The sequence below is a fragment of the Musa acuminata genome, chromosome BXJ1-11 (genome assembly GCF_036884655.1).
Source record: "Musa acuminata AAA Group cultivar baxijiao chromosome BXJ1-11, Cavendish_Baxijiao_AAA, whole genome shotgun sequence".
NCBI lineage: Eukaryota > Viridiplantae > Streptophyta > Magnoliopsida > Zingiberales > Musaceae > Musa > Musa acuminata.
In genome coordinates, this window is record NC_088337.1 from 31757957 (window position 1) to 31780029 (window position 22073).

The 22073-nt window shown below is 37.3% G+C and overlaps 3 protein-coding genes across 9 annotated transcripts; 1 reads left to right on the forward strand and 2 right to left on the reverse strand.

The window, feature by feature from the left end:
* Positions 1-866: 866 nt before the first annotated feature.
* LOC135597710 (uncharacterized) lies at positions 867-6613 on the reverse strand. 3 transcript variants are annotated; one of them, XM_065091060.1, is made up of 9 exons: positions 6481-6613; positions 5970-6399; positions 5735-5852; positions 5463-5584; positions 4076-4161; positions 2776-2885; positions 2663-2692; positions 1341-1616; positions 867-1170 (listed from the first exon to the last, which is right to left on the reverse strand). In XM_065091060.1, the coding sequence occupies exons 1-8, from the start codon at positions 6578-6580 to the stop codon at positions 1560-1562; spliced, it is 1053 nt and encodes a 350-aa protein (XP_064947132.1). In that variant the 5' UTR covers positions 6581-6613; the 3' UTR covers positions 867-1170; positions 1341-1559. The 3 variants fall into 3 exon arrangements, with proteins under 3 accessions (XP_064947132.1, XP_064947134.1, XP_064947133.1); XM_065091062.1 differs by having other exon boundaries at positions 1341-1630; XM_065091061.1 differs by lacking the exon at positions 867-1170 and having other exon boundaries at positions 1425-1616; positions 5735-5846.
* Positions 6614-11011: 4398 nt separating this feature from the next.
* On the forward strand, positions 11012-15569 carry LOC135597711 (APETALA2-like protein 3). The gene is made up of 10 exons (XM_065091063.1): positions 11012-11669; positions 11754-11779; positions 11879-11909; positions 12023-12110; positions 12202-12347; positions 12714-12758; positions 12873-12970; positions 13085-13218; positions 13935-14039; positions 14912-15569. The coding sequence occupies exons 1-10, from the start codon at positions 11215-11217 to the stop codon at positions 15143-15145; spliced, it is 1362 nt and encodes a 453-aa protein (XP_064947135.1). The 5' UTR covers positions 11012-11214; the 3' UTR covers positions 15146-15569.
* Positions 15570-15999: 430 nt separating this feature from the next.
* LOC135597712 (pentatricopeptide repeat-containing protein At2g37320-like) lies at positions 16000-22035 on the reverse strand. 5 transcript variants are annotated; one of them, XM_065091068.1, is made up of 5 exons: positions 21842-21978; positions 20954-20992; positions 16690-20352; positions 16389-16519; positions 16000-16307 (listed from the first exon to the last, which is right to left on the reverse strand). In XM_065091068.1, exon 3 carries the CDS (start codon positions 20213-20215, stop codon positions 19202-19204), a length of 1014 nt encoding a protein of 337 aa, XP_064947140.1. In that variant the 5' UTR covers positions 20216-20352; positions 20954-20992; positions 21842-21978; the 3' UTR covers positions 16000-16307; positions 16389-16519; positions 16690-19201. The 5 variants fall into 5 exon arrangements, with proteins under 5 accessions (XP_064947140.1, XP_064947138.1, XP_064947136.1 ...); XM_065091066.1 differs by having other exon boundaries at positions 16690-16959; positions 18908-20992; XM_065091064.1 differs by having other exon boundaries at positions 16690-16965; positions 18908-20992.
* Between the last annotated feature and the right edge of the window lie 38 nt (positions 22036-22073).

The window sequence follows — 22073 nt, forward strand, 5'->3', positions numbered from 1 at the left end:
GACGTTGATCGTTGAACGGTTGACCAAATCAATCAGTCTTCGATCGGACTGAGGACGACGCAATATGGAACGAATCGAACCGTTGGATTGGAAGACGCGCATCGTATGGGTGCGGGCAAGCTTGGTGGACTCCTTCACTGAGACGAACGTGATGCTGCCGAACCATTTTATGTCCCCCCTCGCCCCCCCCTCTCTCTCTCTCTCTCTCTACCTTAGCTACGGAGGAGGACGGACGGACGGAAGGAACGGAGGAATAAGGCGGACGGAGGGGAAGGTGGGTGGGACCCACGTTGTGACAGCCACACGTTATGGTCGGTGGAGCGGGACCCAACGGCAGGGAGAACCGATGCCCGACAGAAGGCCGGGATGCATGACAGCCGTCAAAAGTTGGTTCCGAGTCACGGCCAAAAAAAGACGGGAGCGACGGTCGACATGACCCCTTATATTTCTTTATTTATGTCAACCATCATCTGATTTGATTTGATCAAATCAATTCTTAAAATTAAAAAGGACATCAGCAATTGACATTAAAAAAAGAAAACTGGATGATCCATCCGCTTCCGATCGTGGAATTGATTGAAGGAATATAAGCATCTGATTTGTCAAATATTTGAAATGAACTATAAAAATACTAATATATAATTAATATATCAAACCCGTTATATTTTTACCTCAAGTGATTTTACTAGACTCATTTAAGATTTAGGACTTAAATAAATCATACTCACATGATTTTTATGTTTTTTTCTTTCCCTTTTTAGGTAAAGCATGAGAAAATTCATTCCTTTCACATGATAAATTAATTTCTCTTTAAACATAAGAAAACCATAAAATTAAAGATAAAACTTTCCTAACCCGCATGCAAATAGAGATATAACGTTGGCAAGTTATATCGCCACCCGTTTCACTTATCAATGTGAGAATTTGAAACCAACTTCTACAAGTGTAAAGTATGCTTCATTACTTACCCTTTAAACAAATCTACATAAGTTCATAAACCTTTGAATCGATCAAACTTGGAGCTTTTTGCACCTTCGCCGATATCCACGTTATAGCATAGCATTTAAAGGTGGTCGAGCAATGTAGTCACGTACTGATGTGTTTCAATTAGATCACCTCATATAACACAAGCTGGACGGTGCTGCAGCTTATTGATTCGAAGCGTTGGCCCTAATCAGGAGAAACATACGATAGCTTTTCATCACATCAGTTCGGCATGGAGCAAATAGTAATGTAGAATGAGGTCTAATGCTGGTAAGATTGTAATCACGTTTTGTAAAAATTATCAATAAAAATCTATGCTGAAATTAAGATTTAAGTTTTGGCATGATGTTGCATACCTGGTTCTGCAGCTAGAGTAAAATGAGATAAATTACGCCTTATTGTAATGATCAATCCATTAGGTTAGATGTAGCTGACCAAAACAGCAATGTCTCTTGATGTGTCCATGACAACTCCGTTTGTAAGAATTTTGCAATCTTCTTAGTGATGCCACCGTCTTACGTATATTATCCTCGTACCACTGATACTAATTGGACTAAGCAGTGTGCTTATCGGTCTTAGGAATGTTGACCTATCTTGTATCCATCTGCTCCCATCCTTTTGCTTAATTCACTCTGTGAGCCAGCAGCTTAATGAAAGGTCATACTATTTTTGGTAAGAACATGAAAGACACAGCAACATAAAGCGGAGGCACATAATATGCTTTATTTAGAGTCAGAAATCTCAGGAAAGAACACAAGGATAAAGACAACCAATCAATCACTAATGGGTTTTTGAGCCTAAGTTTGGCATGTCAATAGCCAAGGGCAAATTGTAAGTCACTTGCAATATTCTTACCATTATATCATACCAGCAGAACAATGGCAATGACGACAAGGTATAATTCCCAACGAGTAAGGTCAACGACATGAACACTTCTCCATCATTGAGCTCCATAAGAAACTATTGTTCGTTAACTAATTAATTAAAAGATTAACAAGTCCTTTTTTATTGTTTCCAACAAAATCTTCTTTGCTTTTCCTTTCTTTTCAGACAAATGTCGATCAACTGGCCCAATCTTTTTGGTGCATTTGGCAATTTGAGGAGTCAACCTTGAACAGCTATCATTCAATTTATTTTCATTCAATACATCCCCTAATTATTCATGACAACTAACATTTCTTGTTCTACCTTCTATGGCTGTATCGTTCATCTATCTCAAAATCAATTTAATAGTACAAATTTTATAAGTTATTATGCTTTTTAATAACCCAGCCCACAAAGCAAAGAAATTCTTACAACTATTTAATGGTGTTTTTAACCTAAGAGGCAGTCAGTGGTCGCACAATAGTTTCAAAATCTTTCTCCATTATAATTATCCTGTTTCAATTTCTTGTCATGTAGTTTGCTAGGGTAGAATATGATTTTGAATAAAATAAGTTCTAAAAAATGATATTGGAATTAGAAAAGCTTAATATAACCATCAAGCATCTAACAAATGCCAACTCAAATTCTCTAAAGATTCTTATATATACAAGTAGAAAATACACTTGCTGCTCAAACCAATGCACAAGTAGCATCAGCAAGGACATGAAAGGTAAACATTTTGTTCATATGATGCAAATCAAGAGACTAAGTATACACAAAACAAGATAAGTGATTATCAGGAAAAGGTGCATACCTGAATTTGTCTAGTGATATGCCCTATACCCTGTTTTCCATTGAACAATAGCAGTCAGAAGAAGAATAATCATAATTGCTTCTCAAAATTCTGAAAATAGAAAGTACACACACCTGAAACCGCTTCACTACCCATGACAACTCCTTCCAAGTTTTCAGGTGAAACTCTTTAAATGAAGTTGGAGCTTGAATTGTCTCAACATGCTGCACAAGCCTCAGGCTACCTTTAAACGATATCAGACCAAGCCAGGAAGCAAACATATATGTTTTGCTCAACAAACATATGAACAACATCTCAACAAATGTATGGCCGGCTACATGGATACTCTCCCACTATTAGGGGTGTGCTTACCATCATTCATACATTTGTAATTTTAGATAGATAAAAAACATAAACATTCATGCTATTTCATTTTCGGGAAGTCTGTTTATTGTCACCATATTATAATTGTTCTTAGGATATAGAAGAGATGTTTGGTAAACAGAAAATAAGAAAAGGAAGCTGATGGAGAAGAAGAAGGTGAAGTGGAGGAGAGTGAAGGAAGAGCAGAGACATGAGAAGGGGAGGCAGAGACAAAGAAGAAGAGAGGAGGAGGAGGTGGAGAAGCAGCAGCAGATTAACACGAGGAGGGAATTAAAGGAAAAAAAATCAAATAAAAATGAGGAGCCAAGTGAAAGAAGAGAAAAGAAGAGGGAAAAAAGAAGGGAAAAAAAAAGGTCAGGTAGCAGAAAAGGGAAAGATAACAAGAAAAGAAAAACACAAAATTGAAGACAATTTTATTTATATACACGATCATATTTTTATATATTTCTAATTGAACCAACCGCTGCAACTGATTGATCCACCAGCCAACCAATCACCCATTTACCGAGGGTTGGCTGGGTCGCTGACCAGTTGAGTCCTGATAACTATGACTAAAGTGACTCAAATCCTTAAGTGAATTTGCAGAACAAGAAACTATCTTCTGAAGAAAATAACAACATAAAGCACCACTTAAAGATGGAATTAGGAGATGACAAAATATTCTATAGATTCAATCCCAATTAGGTAGAAATGTGCTTCTAACCAATGTTGTCATTTTGCAATTTTTTGGACCTAACATCAATGTGAAGAACACCAAGAAGAACAAGATCATTAAAAACATAGATTAAAGAAACTACAGAATGGGGAAAAAAGTCCTAGTGCCGAGATATGTTGCTGCACAGGATCAACTTAAAAGATGCAAATAAAGTTCTTCTAGTGCCTAGATTCTCGCCTTCTCAAAATGATATGTTCTGTATAACTCTTAACAATAAACTACCTAGATACTCATTCGAAATTCAATAACAATGATAATCAAAGCTACACAATTACTAATGAAGAAAGAGGTGGTACAGAAATTAAACTGCTGAAAATATTGAAAACTGTCTTAACCTGTAATGAAGGCCTCCTGCCAAAGCTCATGGTTGGACCATGATGGTGCAGATTCCTCCACGAGGATGCCCAGACTAGAGCAAATCCTGCATATAAACACACACACACACACACACACACACGCGCGTGCACATAAATCATCAGAAAATAGCATTACAGTAAACTTAATTAGTTTATCATCTTGATAGCCATTGTAAGGTTCAAATGTCTAAGGGAACTCAGTAAACCAATAGATCATGGTGTAATGAAACAGCTTCCAATTTCTGAAAAGGAAAAATATCAGGATGCACCCGAATACAACTTCAATAAAGTAGGAATAAACCAACACTTTCTTCATAATTCAAGGTAAAATCATGAGAAAAAATTACAGAAAAGACCAAAAAGTACAAATCAGTTTAAATTCACGTTCTAGGACTGATGACAGACAACTGTTCATAATATATGCTACTTAAAATTCCAATGTTAGATAATTTTTTAAGTAGCCTGATTAATTATTCTAATAATCATCATGCTCCTCAGAACATAAAATCAGATTTATATACTTAAATACTAAAACTAATATGAGAGTATATGTTACCACTTAAAATGTCTGAGACACTTCCATGTAAAAGTAATTATTACTCATAACCAGTTCACAGACTGAAGTGCATCAGTAACATAAGGTGCCAAATATAGCAGGCATATAAATGAGCTACTTGATGCAAGAGTGAGAGAACCATGCATATTGCATCAAGAGCACCATGCCACAATATCCTTTATGAGAGAACCACGAGTGATAGAAATTCTAGCTCCAGCTCAGATATTTGTGGATGTTAAAGCATGCCTTTTCATGCAAGCCATGGGTTCAACTACCCAACATTTCCTTGAATTAAAGTACACAACATGGTGAGAAGACGCACATAAGTAGGATAAGAGTAATAGCTATCAGGTGAGAAATCTGCAATTGTGATTGACAGCAATGTCGAATAACACAGACTGATGGTTTTCAATGTTCATCTTGATACACCACGAGTGCAAAGTATCAATCAGCTAACTTCCAAGACCACACTGCCTTTTCACATCCTAGCTGCCGAATAGCTACTAACCTCATTAGATATAACGACGACCATTAAACTCCTCTGAAATCAACTAGATTTCATGATGGTGTATCTGACCTTTTTGTTTTGACATCTCTTACTTCAGAAAATCATTTGTTCCATCGGTTACCTTTCTGGGTTTTTGATGTAATGACAATCATTGTTTCAAAGCATTAAAGATTGTCTCTTAATTTTCAAATTTATAATTATAGATCCAGAAACCATAAATATATCTGTCGTATTTGTGTATTTTCACTATACAAATATAACGATTATATGACAAAATAGCTGTTCAAGGGACTAGAATTTACTCGATCACTAGTTGGCGTATAACTCCTGGAAGAACGCCATCGCTTATAGGTGCTGTTTGCACTACGAATGTACACGATGATTCTGAATCTGACGGAGGCAGATCGGTGAGACCATTTACCACCTGGCAAGGAGGCAAAATGCTCTCAGAAAGCTAAAGAGCCTTGCAAGTCACCAGAAAAGTTCTCACGATCAATAGAACAATTCCAATCGAAGTGATCAAGCATGACCAGCAGATAAGCAGTTAAGAGCAAGAGAGCTCAGCAGCATTCACCTTTCTACAGACAACAAAAAAGTTGGTCACGCTGCCTTCCAGAATCCTATCACCGTCGTTCGTCAATAACAGCTCCGTGGCCGAAGGAGGCCTCACCTTCTCCATACCCTGCCTAACCCTAGCATCGAAGAGAATAACAAACCACTATTAATAAAGGGAGGTAAGTAAAGGGAAATCTTAAACCCTAGTGGATGGATAGCACATGAACGGATGGAGAAAACATCCACGGGCTCACCGCACCCAATCGGAGTACTTGGCCTCCGCCGGCTCCCTCCCGCGGCCAGCGACCGCTAAATGGGCTCCGACGGCGCCGAACGGCGGCGGAACGAAAAACCCAAGATGGAGGAGCACATCGAGGCAGTCAGTCTCGCGGCGGCCGCGGACCAAGGCCGTGATGGCCAGCTCGTCATCGGACCCGGCGCGGTCGCGCTCCCGAAGAGCTAAGCGGAGCCCGACCAGGAGCGATTCGTGGACCAGATTCTCGATAGAGTCGATGAGCGCGGTAGAGTCGCCGGCGGCGGCTGCGGCCGATCCGAGGGGGAGGAGGAAGAGACTTGGGTGGGACCGGGCAAGGATGCGGGTCGAGTGGGCGAGGCGGTGGAGGTGACGATCCCAGAAGAGGACGAGCGAGGCGCCGCCGTGGGTGCGCGTCGTGGTGTAAGCGCCTGAGAGAGGGCGAGCGTAAGGGAAAACGTCGGCGTCAGCTGTTATCATAGGGAATAAAGGGAAGCAACGGGTGAGGGTACCGGGGCTGGACTGGAGGAACGTCGCGACAGGGGGAACGTCGCCGGTGAAGAGGACGCCGTTCACCACCAAGAAGGTGGTACCGCCACCACTCGACGCCATTTCTCTATTTTGTGAAGCGACAAATAGAATTAAAAGAAAAGCAAAAGTGAGAGTCTTATAGAATTCGGGAAAAAAAAATCAGATTACTATTTATAATCTTATTTTTATTTTATTTTTTTAATATTTTTAAAATATTATCCATAAATAAATATAAATATCATCTATTTCACCTTTTTTTTTTCTTTTATTCCTCGTCATCACTATCATTATAAGAGGAGAACAATATCAATGATATAATGAGTGATATAAAATAATATTGAATAGCATCAAAGTATCGACTAATAACAAAAAATTTAGATTAAAAGAGCTTGGGTGACAACGATCGATAATTGAAAGCATAGGTTGAGAGAGTATCGACGATGACGATAAAATGCACGACGATCACATGAGTTATTGATAAAGAAAAAAAAGATAAAATAAACAATAATAGGACTATAAATAGTAAGATATTTTTATTAAACTTTTTAAAAAAATTGAAATAATAATAAATTATCAATAGTAAAAAGAGACTCTAAATATTAAGCTTAAAAAAATCTCATATTTTTTTATTTTTATTTTTTAGATTAAACCTTCCTATCCCAATCTTTACCCTCATCAATAATTGACCAAAATCCATTTTTCAACCAAACTAGTTGTATCAAACTGATTATAATTTTTTTGATCAAATTATTATCATTCTATCCATAACTAATGTAGCTGAACTTTAATTAGTTCAAGTCTTCACCAACCTTAATTATCAAGTTTTGAAATTTGATAAATGATTTGTAGAAAAAGTCTAATTGGTATTGGATGGAAAATTTCAAAATAAATATGATAAATATTTTTTCATTTACTTTTAAGTTTTATAATTGATCAAAAATTAAACTGAATTGATTTGATTGGAAAAGCATGCAATTCGATCGGGTTCTTAATGTCATTTTGAGAAGTAGGAGTTCTAACATTAAAAAAAAATAGGACTTGGTTTGAACAAAATAAAAATTAATTTTTTTCCTGAAAATTCACCCAAATAAGGAAGCACAAACATATATGTTGGATTAATGAAAGTAATAATAAATATGTTAGTTTCTAAGATTTATCGATTTTATGTAATGTCTTTCGCTTTCACATAAAAAGCATTTCATCTCATACTCCGATATCATATATTTTTGTTGGATATACAAGTATGCTATATACTATACGATACAAGAAACGTAGTGATAATGATATTATCCAATACGATTATTGGCATGTCAATTTGGTTGAATCTAAATCATCGATCAAAATATTTAAATTAAAAATTTTAATAATATATTTATTATATTTTTATAAGTTATTTTTTTATTTTCGATATGAGATTAACCAAAATGTTACTCGAAGGACAATGGCCATAAAAAATAGGTAGGTGATGGTGTCGGTGAGGAAGACAAGACTATGATCATATATAGAGAGAGAGAGAGAGGAAAAGATGAGAAGGTAGGATGATTACTTGGTGGTTGGCTACACCTTTCATCATAACTCATTTCTGCGCTGTCGAGGGGTATACATGAATATAAAATATTATCTGATAGAATAAAAGAAGCTTATAAAAACTGTGCATAGTACAATTATCGACCTAATAAATGATGTTTGAAGATTAAAAAGTGCAGTGTGATGTGCTCACTGCACTTTTTTCTGAGGCTTTGCACGATCTGTTGCCAAGCAGCTTTTGGGCTCTATCTATCTTCCATTGGTTAGTCACTGTATCCGATGTGACTCACTTGGATAAATCTTTCTTATACATCTGAGTATTACCTCTAAAATTACTACGATAATGTAATCATTCTCAGGATAGTAAATATTAGTTATATACTCTTTAAAATTATGAAATTAGATCGGAGGATGAATAATCGATGTTTTGAGCCGACTCATTTTTCAAATGTTATTATATTTAAAAACTAAAATTTTGAGTTTTCGACGATGAATAAATACTCGTAAGAATTAACATAAATGATGTGTTTGAGTGAGTGAGTTAAGATATAAAATAAAAGAGATTTTGGATCTCACTTTATGCATATACTTGAACAATAATGGAGAAGGAAGAAATTATAGTGGTCCTCTTTGGGTGAATAAACAAAGGTAGCAAATTACCACCAAGGTGGTGACATTTGATGCTCACTTGCAAGATCTAAACATATTTAATGTGATCGACAAGGACTTTAACCAGCAGCAATCGATTCAGATTCTTCTAATCAATGCTTATAAACTCCTGTTCACTGGAAAGCCTCTCATAACCTACTGAATAGTAGGCTTCTCTGGATTTAGAAGTTCACTATTGTTTAGTGAGTTTAGAATGGATACAAATTTTTTTTAGATATTTAATTTATATAGAAGCTGACATGATATGTGAAAATATTAGACCAGTTGACAAAAAATAATAATATCAATTATTGAAATCAACTGTATAAGGCAACTGCTGATAGTGAAGCAAGTCAACTACCAGTGTCTAAGAAAGAATAGGATACTGTATATGATTAAATTGTTGGAGGTTGACATCTGGTGGTTGTCCAATGACTGTGTTCTTGGAGGATATACTAGTATTTGTTGTGGACTGAAAGAAAAATACACTTCTACATACTGCCATTCCATCATTCTGATTGATTGATTTGATTATGTGTATGCATATGGGCATGTCTTGTCTCATCCCCCAAACTCCACAATCTGCTCAGAAGGGACCCCTCTGAGCTTTCACTGTTGCAACCTTTCAGCTCAGATACATCTCTTGAACATGGAATTGTATTCTTGGAGGATATACTAGTATTTGTTGTGGACTGAAAGAAAAATACATTTCTACATACTGCCACTCCATCATTCTGATTGATTGATTGATTGATTGATTATGTGTATGCATATGGGCATGTCTTGTCTCATCCCAAACTCCACAATCTGCTTCAGAAGGGACCCCTCTGAGCTTTCACTTTTGCAACATTTCAGCTCAGATACATCTCTTGAACAAGGAATGGTGTACATACTAAAGCTTTTATTCTTTTTATTTCTTTCTCTCCTCTTAACTTTCATTCCATCACAAATATTTCATAAAATTTGAAGATAGCTTTTTGTTCTGTATACAAATTTATTTATATTTTAGATTTAGGCTAATGGTCATAATTATGTTGCTTATCTTTATTTAAAATTTTAAATAACTAAAAATACAAGGGAATTTTTTTCTAAAAATCTCATCTCTTTAGATTTTTTTTTTTCTGAAAACATCTCACATTTTCAAAAATTCTCATTATAGCACCTTTTTTTTCCCTAATATCTATAATATCTTTTTTTCCTTCTTTTTCTTATGAATCGGTAACACCATGTCATAGTTTTTTTAGTAATACTAGAAAAAAAAATACTATAATTCAGTTTCAAAATATTATAACATAATATTTTTTATATAAATTTTATAAAAAATATTTTGTTTAAAATATTTTTAAATTATATTGTGGTATGATAAAGTTGATTTTGGGCTGTTGAGGTAAAGGTTATCGGGATTTAATTTGGATTTATCAAGTTGGACATCTGATCCCTGTAAAACTAAGTCGAGGGCAATCCCGATAATGTCGTATCGATATTCAAATCAGTACTTAAGTTAAGTCTAACTTTATTTGTTAGTTTTTTATATTGGATATAACTATGTGGTTCTTTTTATAGTGGATGTCTAAGAAAAGACATTACATAGTTAATTTACGTTATAATAGTTCGATTGAAATTACTATAATCGCTTATTAGATCGATTGGAATTACCATTAATTGAAGCTACCACCGATAAACTTGAACATATAACGACGAAATCTTTGTTAGGCTGATAGTAGGAACTATATTGAGTATCGATGCGCTTGTCACATAAGGTGCGACAATCATATTATTATTGTTTCGACATAATATTTTCAATAATAATAGAAAAATTCCCTAACATAATAAAAGAACACTATAACATAATATTTTTATTTTGAATAATATAAAAAGCTAAAATATAATAAAAATATTTTTTAAAATATTATAACTAAGTGTAAAAATATTATAAATTGGTTCATTCTACGGACCCATCGATAGAAAAAAAAAAGAGTGAAAGAAAGGGAAAAAGAATAATTGACTGAGGATCTTTTAAGTATTGAATAAAAAAATATTAATTAAAATTTTTGAAGAAGAAGAAGAACATTTTTCGAAAAAATATAAAGAGAAATATTTTTTTCGAAAATTCGCTCCAAAAGACGGTCGCTCGCAGCTCGCCGTCGGCACGTGACTCGGGGCGGACAAAAGGGAAAAAGGACGAACGGAGAAACCGGGAGACCGGCCGTCACCCGTCGGCCGTACGTTCGACGCAACCTCCCACCTCCCTAATAATACTATTTTTGAGCACTCCTCCCCTCAGTGTGATAATTGTTTATATAGGAATCATAAAGACACTGAGAATGGTAATAACATATGTGCCACTTTGGTTATATCTAACGGCCTCGTCCACTTTCTCCCTCTTCCTCTTCCGTTGTCTTCTCCCGAATGGATCGGATCGCCTCCGTCGGCGATCTCTTCCGCCTTCCCGCCGCCTTCTGATTTTGCTTGATTTTCTGCACTTTGTCGGCGAGAGTCGGGTTCCGTGGACTACTCGATCGATCGCGCAGAAAGAGATCATGGAGTTTGATCTCAATGCGGTCTCTCCCGGCGAGTCCTCTGCCGAGGCGTCGAACTCCTCTGAAGCATCGCGCGACGCTGCTGCCGCCGCCTTCCGGTTCAACATCGTCCGGCGCCGCCCCGCTGATGACGATGAGGAAGACGTGAAGGAGGGTAGTGTCTCGCCGCAGCCGGGCATCTCCACACTGCAGCTGTTCCCTCGGCCCGCGGATGCAACGGCGGTGCAGCATCGTGTAGCCACTGCCTCTTCCTCCTCCTTGCGCTGGACCAATATCGGCTTCGGGAAGGGGACGGTGGACGGCGCGGCTGAGGCTGAGGCGGAGGCCAAGTTGTTGTTGCATCGGCAGCAGCAGCAGCCGGTGAGGAAGAGCAGGAGAGGACCGAGGTCTCGGAGTTCACAGTATCGCGGAGTCACTTTCTACAGGAGAACCGGGAGATGGGAGTCCCACATTTGGTTAGCAGATTCTTCTCCTCCTCGTTCTTTTTAATGTGTTCCGTTTTGAGAGGATGAGCTTTTTCTCCCTCTAATTTTGAGCAGGGATTGCGGAAAGCAAATCTACTTGGGTAAGATCTCTACTTCATTTGCTTACTATGACCTAAGATCACTAATTATATTTGTTTTGGGGTTTAACTGTTGTGTTTCTGTTTGGCTGGAATCTTTAGGAGGCTTTGATACTGCTCATACTGCTGCAAGGTTTTATTCCTTTTCCCCTCCTCTTAATCTGATTGGATGGTCAAGTATAATGTTACAGTTGTTCATTGCTTGGGAAAAATAAAGTTGTATCTGATAGATAAATTGCATTCCAGAGCATATGATCGTGCTGCAATCAAGTTCAGGGGACTTGATGCCGACATCAATTTCAATCTTAGTGATTATGAGGAGGATTTAAAACAGGTAATCATGGAAATAGATATATGTAGGTGCTGAAGCTATGTGATTGATATGCAGGACTAAAGGTATGTATGGTTATGTGATTGAATCACAGATGAAGAATCTAACCAAGGAAGAGTTTGTGCATATACTTCGTCGACATAGCACCGGATTTGCAAGGGGAAGCTCCAAGTTCAGAGGGGTGACCCTGCACAAGTGTGGTCGTTGGGAGGCTCGCATGGGGCAGTTCCTTGGCAAAAAGTATGATGTATAATATTTCCTCATGTTTTTAATCATTCTTGAGTTAGTGTGATGTTTCTTATTAATTAGTACCACCGAGGTGCCTCAGCAAATCCTTAAATTTAACATCATTGTTTCCTCTGGTTTGATGAATGTCCCGAGTTATATGGCCGTGCAATTACAATTAAAATTCACATGGATGGTTCTTAGTGTGGAAAAGTAATGAGAAAATGTGAGACATACTAGATTTTTTCCAAAGGAAATTCTTTGAGATGATTAAAATATTTGAATAAAAGACCAAGGTTAGCAGTTGCAAAAAGACAAACCAGACCTTCATGTTTCTTGAAGAACTCCATATTTTTATTTTTAACTTAATTTTCCGTGCAGGTACATATATCTTGGTTTATTTGATAGCGAAGTAGAGGCTGCAAGGTCTGATTTTATTCAGTTCACATAATGGGTGTTTGATATGAATCTTTAACATAAAAATTTATAAACTAAAGTAATGTTCTTTATTCTTCTTCCCCCTTTGCTTTTGGACTTCAGGGCATATGACAAGGCTGCTATCAAGTGTAATGGAAGGGAAGCTGTAACCAATTTTGAGCCAAGCCTTTATGAAGGCGAGACACTTACTGAGCCTGAAGGTATCATTAGGAAATGTTCATTGTGCATGCTGGTCTACCTTAAATAATGTTCTCCCCAGATTGTGTTGTTTCTTGGTAAACTTTACTTGGAAACTAATCTTCCGTCTGTGATAGTTGCCTCTGAGGATGTTGATTTAAACTTGAGGATTTCTCAACCTGACCTCCATAATCTAAAGAGGGACGGTAATTCAAGTGGTACCAATTTCTGTCGTGGCTCGTTTGAGGCCATGCAAATGGGAAACACTCAGGTAGATGATGATCCTCTGTCTATGTTTCTTTATAATGTTTGGTTTTGTTGGAATATTTAAGCATATGGAGCTGTTCTTTGTGGAGCCAATTCCTAAAATATTTTCTCCCAATTCCAATCCTCTTCTAACTGATTTTAATTCCTCTTCACTTCTATTGAACTACCAATGTAGCTGCTGTAATTATTTCATTATGATCATGCCTTTAAGAAGTCACACCTTAAATAAAAAATCATAATGTAAACTGTTAAATCAAAGTATTCATGACCACTGACAAATGAATAATATGTTAGAAGATAATTGTGATGGAGATAAATGGTGAAGTACTTATTCGTGAAAGCCTTTTAAGATTGCCAACCACATGTTTTTTTGGGAAATTTCCAAGTGCATTACCAAGAAAGCAATATTACATTTACATAAACCCTTCTTTTGTATAACATATGCTAAGTAATGAAGTTACTGTTTTGCATTTCATTTTATGTTTTCAGGAATCACATTATGATGTACTAGATATATTATTGTCCATTTTTTATTTTGTGCTTGGGTTTGGTGACAATGGTAGGCCCAATGTAAGATGCTCCTGCCAATGCAGTATACGTACTAAATAATTTTTCGTGCTGGAATGATGATATGATGGATCCCGCAATGCATAATTCTTTATATGTTTAAATGTATACAAACCATTATTAATTGGCTTTCTCTTTCGGTTGTTGTTACAGGCTGACAGCCATTATCATCTGGGCTATGATACTCACTTGGCGACGACACCTTGCCATCCTCATTGGTGGGCTTCTTCCTATCCAGGCTTCTTTCTCAGCATTGCGGTAAAATCCTACTATTTATTATACTTTTAATTTTTGAAATTCTTCCTAGTAGCAACTGGTGTCCATATGGTTACTGTTTGTTTCTTTTTTCCTTGTGATAATTTAGTTTTAGTATACAATCTATCATCTTCCTGTCCAACAGTGATTCTGTTCCATAATTGGTGCACAACACTATCATTGATCCTTGATGCTAAACAACTTTTTATAGTTCAGTCTTTTGGTCAGCTGCTTCTCTTTGTATAATGGCAGTCTTGATGATCATTGCTTAAACAATAAAAATAATGAGAACAAATAGGGCCTTGACATTTAAGGTACATATTATTTTTGCATGAGAGACCTACCTGTTGTTAAGGTGTCTGGCTTTATGGTATGATTTAGCATTGTAGAGTCTTTGTGTTATTAGTTTGTTGGTGTCTGTCCTACTGTCAAGGCACACCATGCAGTCTTTGTAGTATTAGTTGGTCGGTCTATCTAACCGTCATCTTTTCTATATAAACCCTTCACACAATTAAACTCTTTGCGGTAGAGGAATTGTAGTTGATTATTCTAATTGGTACTTTCTGATAGTCGGCGTGTTGAGGTTAACAAACACAGGTGGAAGTGCTAATCCTCTGCTTTTTGCTCACTCATCAAATTATTTACAGAATTCCTTTTTACCTGTTTCCTGATTACTTAACCATGGGTTAATAAGGTGATTGGAGTGTTTAGGCAGCTGGGACCCGACAGATGGTCCGCAGCCACCTATCCAATCATCGGTCTCTACCCATGGGTAATTGAGGTCAGCACTAGGTGAAGTAACAAGTAGGATTCTATATCTTTACTGAATCTTCTATGTCGACATTCGCTAAATGGATGTCATCAAATTAATGTAGGAGAAAGGGAACCAGCAGAGGCCTGAGATGGGTTCCCAAGTCCTCCCCAACTGGGCATGGCAAATGCATGATCCTACACCACTGCCATCAGCCTCTTCTGCAGCATCATCAGGATTCTCTACTGCGACCATGATGGCCACAGTTCCACCACCACGGGCAGCTCCGCCGCCTTCAAACACCCATCACTACCATTTCCCTCCATCAGCAAGCACTAACTATGACTTTGCAAATTGATTATACGTTCGTCTCCAGCGATTGCTGCTGCTGCATATTGTTCTAAAAGATTGCCGATACTCAAATTGGTGCAAGCCAGCACCAACCAAATGCATGGCACTTGCGTTTTTGGTATTGTAATGTTAAGAAGCGAACAATCTTTGCCGTAGTTCCGGACTATGGCTTTTGTGAGAACTTTTGCCGTGAAAAGCTTCCATGTTAAATGTTGAGCAGGCCGAAGGCGCAGGCTCTCCTTTCGTCTTCTGATGGCAGTAGTATCTACGAGGAAAGCCTATTCCCTCCATCAACTGTACCAGCTCTTGCTGTGGCTTCTAAAAAGTTGTACTCTCTGTTGGGTCCGCTTCTTTTGGTGTAATAGGCTGATCTCCTGCCCACTGTCAAACCTACTTTTCCTTGCTTTGGGTAAATGTGGTGGATTCCTTTACCTACCTAACATAGCAGATTGGATTAGCATTTGTACTCGCTTTTGGGGGTTAATTACATATTACCACCCCTCACCTGTTAAGCGTCTCAGTTTATAAAATTTTAAAAAATATATTAATATTTTAATAATTATAAAAGTAAAATATTTAATTTTATTTATCTTAAATTATCAGTTTTTCTAATGTTAAAATAATTATTTCAGATATTAATTAAAATGTAAAAGAAATGGATCATTCGTTTAGGTAGAGATCAAGATGTTAAAAGAGATCTATCTATCTAGAAAGTAAGTGTAATATGTAATTAACTTTGTAACAAAGGAAACAGGACAATGCAACATACTAGAGAAGATAGAGTGTGTTCAACTAAATCTTCGAATGTGAACAGAATTAAATTTAGTAGAGAAAAGATGGAGTTCTAAAGGTAAATTGAAAAGTCGAAGATAGGCTTTAGGCAAGAAAGCCGAGTGTTCCATTAAACAACTTCAATTTCAACCTCAGTGTTTCATCCTACCAGTGAGTATCATGACACAATAATTGAATCCTTTTTCTGCCTTTACTATCATTGTATACAATACACTATAAAAGAATCGATCAGACAATTTTCTTACATCCTAAGAAGCCAGCCCTTACTCTTGGTAACTAAGTTCAATTTAATACCTTCGAAAAATGGAAACCGAACCTTGCAGATTGGAAGCGCAAAATAACTGTCTAGAAAAGCAGCCCACTGAGCTCCTCCTATTCTGGAATCAAACATATAAAACTCCTTTTAAGTTGAGTCAAATATAGCAAATCAGAAAGTAAAATTAAACAGAGCGGCTTACTTATTTGACCTGATCTAATTAACACAACCACAGCCCAAATATAATTTGAATGAAATGAACTCAAATTGTCTAACTGGGTACTCTTCTGTAGCGGTCAAAGATGAAACTTGATCCCATCATGGATTGTGTCACTATGAGAAAACAAGTGTTAGAACTTCTACGAAGAACCCTATAAGCAGAAAAGCAGTTGATGCTGTAATCATTGGAGATAATACAAGGTGCAGATCGTATGCGCTTGGCAACCAAATAAATGGAAATTCCCAGCTCATATCGTTCTAGTCATAGTATATTGTAAGCTTACCCGTACAGGATAAGGGAAGCACATTATGCTGGATGTCAAATGGCAGAAAGTCCCCACCCCATGTAGTGCAAGTCATAATTTTAGGTCCGCTTGATCTGAACACAATGAAGGGTGCTCATCATGCTGGGATGTCAATTGACCGACTCCCCAGCTCATATTTCAGTCATAATTTAAGATCAGCTGTGCTCACACAGCATGAAGGAAGCACATTATGCTGTATGTCAATTGCCAAAAGTCACCAACTGCATATCAATCATAATTTAATGTCAGCTGTACCTACACAGGATGAGAAGAGCACATTAGAGGGATCTCAAATGTCAGAATCTTGCTAAACCAGAATCAACTGTTTTTTGGCATTTAAAAAGTTGGATTTAAAAGATAAAACAAATTTTTTTATATTCAACAAGCTTGAAAAATAAATAAATAAATAAACTTTTTTCAATCCCACGAGCAAAATTCTTATAATATCCAATTTCTGAACAATTAACTTATTTAATGTAACTCTATTACTAGTAAGCAAATCAAAAGATCTAGTAGATTCTTATCAGTTAATCATCTTTAGGCCAATTATATAAACACTGAGAAATTACTCAAAGGCCTGATATTAGCATCACTGAGAGTTAACAAATTGATGGGTAATCTACATAAAACTTGTGACTGTTACTGTATCATGCCCACATAAAAGCATTGCCATGCAAAATTATAACCAAATTCATATCTTCAATCAAATAAATAGTAGCTACATCCAGACCTGCAGTTTTCCATAAAGTAAAGTTGTCCGTTATACAGTGTTTTGAATACACAAGGCTGCAAATAAGGTGTTGGGAGGTTGGATCACTGGATCACCCTAAGATTGTCAATTGGATGCACACAAGCATACATACAGTATACACACATATATGTCAAGAAAAAGAAAGAGAGAGCAGCAGCTATTCCAATATTATCATGTACACCATTCATCATTCAGGTTCTCTCTTGTATCACACTCTTAAATACCATTGCTTCGGGAACAACCAAAGTTATACTGGAAATTAGTATTATAAGGAAAACCAAACAGTACTTTACTAGAAAATGAAATCACATAACGCTCGCTCAGCTTTTTCCTCGGACAACATGTTAGTAAATTTTCTTACATATTTTCCGTCAGAACTTTTGCCACAAATCTAGCAGTGAAGTAAAAAACATAGGAATTGAGACAGTATATTTTCTCACATGTTCACTGTCAGATGAAACTTTTACTAGAAATCCAATAGTGCAGAAGTAAAAACCTAGAAATTGAGACAGATCATCTTTTGAATGAAGACAAAAAAAAGCATTAAATTTCTGCAAAGAATTTTGAAGAAAATTTATGTTCCATATATGGGTTGAATCCTCAAAGTGATGGAAAACCATAACATAAGTTTGAAAATACCAGTACACATACTCATACTGGAATCTCATTTGATTGGTATGTATCAACTGGTATGATATGGAACACCTTGGTAAACTAATTAGAAGCATACTGAAAATTGTTTGACATGTTAATACAACTAGTTCGATGCACTAGTACAGTAGAATCAGTATAAAATGGTACTTGAAAGTTGAAACCATGTTGTAACAGTCAAAGGCACCCAAGTCCTGATACACATGGCTGCCAGTAGTACTTGTAATTTGTTCGCCAGAGCATCTCCAAGTTCATGCCGGCTACAGCCCCTTCCATAATTAAAATTCCAGGATTGACAGCACAAGAAGTTGGCAAACATCACAGTATAAAAACCACTAATATAATCAAAAGATTACTTATAGAACCCTAGCCTGCTAGAAAAATTACAGCTAAAGGGGCAAATTAATCCAGCAATTCTTGATCTTTTTTATGTCCGCAACTTAACCAACAGTGCTCAATCTTAACTGCCTGTTGACTTGGTGACAACCATATATGTAAATTGGTATTAAGTTCTAAACCTGGAACTTTTCCTGACAAAAGGGACATGGAAGCCCAGAGCATAGATAACATGTAGGTGGTGAACCATATGGTCTCCTATCAAATCCTATCTATGCAGTGCATTAGTTAAATCATCAAGTTCATTGGTAGTATTTGACTCGTTTAAGTGCTACTACCTGCAGAATATGACCATTTTATCTATCTGCGATGCATCACCCTCTAACCCACAAACAAATACTTTTAATCTTAATACAATCAGAGGAAACAAAAAGATGATTCATATCTCATGAAACATACCTTTGAAAATTACTACAATAATAAGCACCTTTTTCCAAGCACATGAATGAAGAAAATATTGTTCTGGATGTTGCCAATATGGTTCTTATTATATCACACAGCTGGGAACATCAAACATGCCTCCTACATCAAACTTGTAGTGAAGCCTAAAGGAAGTTCTGTTGGTCTGAAAACAAGAGCCTTAAACAACACATACGTTGTAAGAGCCATAAATGTCCTATCCACAGAAATAGTGCAGCCAAGGATACCATTTTGGCAACACAAGCTTGCAAATTGTATTCCGCTTAAGTGCTGTCATGGAGGGATCTCTTCGTATTGAAGATCAATGTTTGCAGCAGCTGTATACTTGGAGAGTTCCATATGACATGCTAAAGAATCCAAAATTGTGAGTATCTCATTCATTTTATCATTTGATCTATCTTCTGCTTTAAAATTATACACCTTGTTACCAATTTCAATCCAGCTGTACCCAGGACTTGTGCGCAGCCCTCTCTCCTTCATCAGCTTCCGAACTTTTGCTACATGATTCCAGTAACCTACACTTGCATAAAGATTTGCTAACTGAACATAAGTTGCAGCACAGCCTGGCTCTAACAACAACCTGTTCTCAGCAGCGTGAATGCCTATCCATACATTTCCATGAACCCTGCATGACGAAAGTAATGAGCCCCATATAACAGCATTTGGGTGGATTGGCATTTTCTTAATGACATCTAATGCCTCTTCCAACAACCCTGCACGGCCAAGAAGATCAATGATGCATGAGTAATGATCTAATTCTGGGTTTAGCCCACGTTTAAGCATTGAATCAAAACAACGCTGGCCTTGCTCCACAAGTCCCACATGCCGGCACGAGGAGAGAACACAAAGGTAAGATATAGCATCAGGTGTTACATTCTGAGTATCCATTTGATTCAGCAAGTTCATGGCATTCTTAGCAAGTCCATGTTGGGAGAACCCAGAAATCATCGAATTCCATGAGATTAGATCCCTACATGGTATGTTCTTGAAGACACAATGGGCTTCCTCGATGCTTCCAGATTTAGCGTACATCGAGATCAATGCATTAGAAACATGTGTATACAGATCAAAACCCATTTTAAATTCTAAAGAGTGGATGCTCCTACCAAACCCAAGATAAGCACTGCTGGTGCAAGCACTCAAAACACTTGCAAATGTGATGTCATTCGGTTCTATCAGAGCCTGTCTCATCAAATAGAACAGTCGTGAACATGTGTCGACCTCCCAGGACTGTGCAAAACCTGCAATTATAGCAGTCCATGCTACAACATTCCTTGTGGGCATCATATCAAAAACATGATAAGCATTCCCCAACTGCCCAAGTTTGGAGTACAAGCTGATCAATGAGCTTCCACCAGGAATAGATACATCACAACCATTTTTAACCGAGAGAGCATGAAGCTGCAGCCCTGTTCCAAAAGTGCCTGTGGACACACAAGAACTAATTACAACAGAAAAAGTAGATGCATCCAAGCTGATCCCTCTCTTATGCAATTCAAGAAATAACAAAGGAGCATCTTCCTTCACTGATTTACTGATTTGAGAGCATAAAAGAGATTTACAGTGATGACTCTTTTCAGACATAACCTTAGCATGATTACACAATTTACTACTTGTACTCTTCTTAACGAACTTTAAGCAATTCCGTTGATCAACTTCAAGAAGATCATGCTTGCACCCCTGTATTAGGTGATAATGGCATGACTTGCTTTCAACCTTACTGGTCCTAGGGGTGACCAAGTCCAAAACTTTCAATGCCTTGTCAATCCCCTTACCATGTAACTTGCTATATCTACTAGAAGCTGTAAATGTGCTGAACTGCGATCGAACATGATGTGCTATGGAAAAGGGTCTGAAGATAGCAAAAGAATGCTCGAAAGAACCATGAAGAAAGTGATTGCACATCACAGTACTTATCCATGTGTAAGTTCCATTTTCCAAAAATTACCATTTTGTAACTGTAAACATGAAGCAAATCTACTAGCTGTAGCTTTCCAATTAATTTGCGTAAACATAAGGACGTACTTTAGCTTGCAAGATAGTGCACAACTAGTGTAAATGCACCTGCAAGACAAAAAGATTAGTTACCCTAACCAAAAAAGGATAATTCCATTCCTGCTAAGAAGTTATTTAAAGAAAATCCTCTTTAAATTTATGCAAAAGATTCTAAAAAACACTTGGTAGTGGCTTAAGCAGTTAAAACAGTGTTCATACCGAATACTGAATTTGGACATAAACAAAACAAGATAATTGATATCAGCTGATGGAGCAGATACATTCTTAAGATATTTGTAAATCAAATGTGGTATTTCTCCATCATTTTCTATGATATTTTTACTCTCTTGTACAATGTTGTTCAAGGTTATACATGATTATGACGATTACTATAGTTGACACTTGACAATAGTACAGAGACACGACGGGCATCCAGATGAAACAAAAAAAATTGAAACTTCACTCTGAAAATTTTGCAAAATCTAATTTTTAACTAAAAGAGTCGCTTACAAAGGCGCAGAGAGAATAGATTTAACTTTATTTTTCCTTTGCAAATCCCAAAACCAAGAAGTTGACAATTTTTGTGGAATCCTCATCCACTACTTGAGAAAGAGCCGGTTGATAATTACACGGCTTATCAAAGAATTGCCTACGACGAAGTGACGGCCAATTCCAAAGCCTGACATGAACAACCAAACCGGAAATGAACAAAGCCATTGCACATAGCTTTTCCCATCTTCCCTTTTCTCACGAATCAAATTATAGACCAAATACAAAAATAAAATAACAAAAAAATAAACTAAAGGTGCATAGAAACGAGGTGGAGCGAGGCGGGGAATCATCGAAACTTAAAACTAGAGCTCGGATGGCACATTCTTATCGAAGAACGAAAGGAAGAGTCGAGACGATGTCGCGCACCATTACGAGTGGCCACAATTCTGCTTCTGTTGCTGCTGCTGCGATGAGGAGGCGCGACAGGGGTGACGATTGCTTGCCGACAGTGCATAGTCGGCGATCGACGGACTTGCGCTGGCGGCGACCGACATGGGATGGGATTCGTTCTCGTCTCGGCGTCAGTAAAGGGTTTGGGGACTCACTTGATGCCCAAACCCAAAACCTAGGGATGGGTAATCCGGTAATATCCGATCCG

Bases quoted from the DNA above. Each gene is read 5' to 3' on its own strand.
- LOC135597711 (XM_065091063.1), top strand. From the start codon at position 11,215: ATGGAGTTTGATCTCAATGCGGTCTCTCCCGGCGAGTCCTCTGCCGAG. The intron at 11,780-11,878 runs GTAAGATCTCTA...TGGAATCTTTAG, and splicing joins CGGAAAGCAAATCTACTTGG to GAGGCTTTGATACTGCTCAT. The intron at 14,040-14,911 runs GTAAAATCCTAC...AAATTAATGTAG, and splicing joins GCTTCTTTCTCAGCATTGCG to GAGAAAGGGAACCAGCAGAG.
- LOC135597710 (XM_065091060.1), bottom strand. From the start codon at position 6,580: ATGGCGTCGAGTGGTGGCGGTACCACCTTCTTGGTGGTGAACGGCGTC. The intron at 6,400-6,480 runs GTACCCTCACCC...GCCCTCTCTCAG, and splicing joins GTTCCTCCAGTCCAGCCCCG to GCGCTTACACCACGACGCGC. The intron at 4,162-5,462 runs GTAAATTCTAGT...GTTTATATGCAG, and splicing joins ATACGCCAACTAGTGATCGA to GATTTGCTCTAGTCTGGGCA.
- LOC135597712 (XM_065091066.1), bottom strand. From the start codon at position 20,833: ATGTGCAATCACTTTCTTCATGGTTCTTTCGAGCATTCTTTTGCTATC.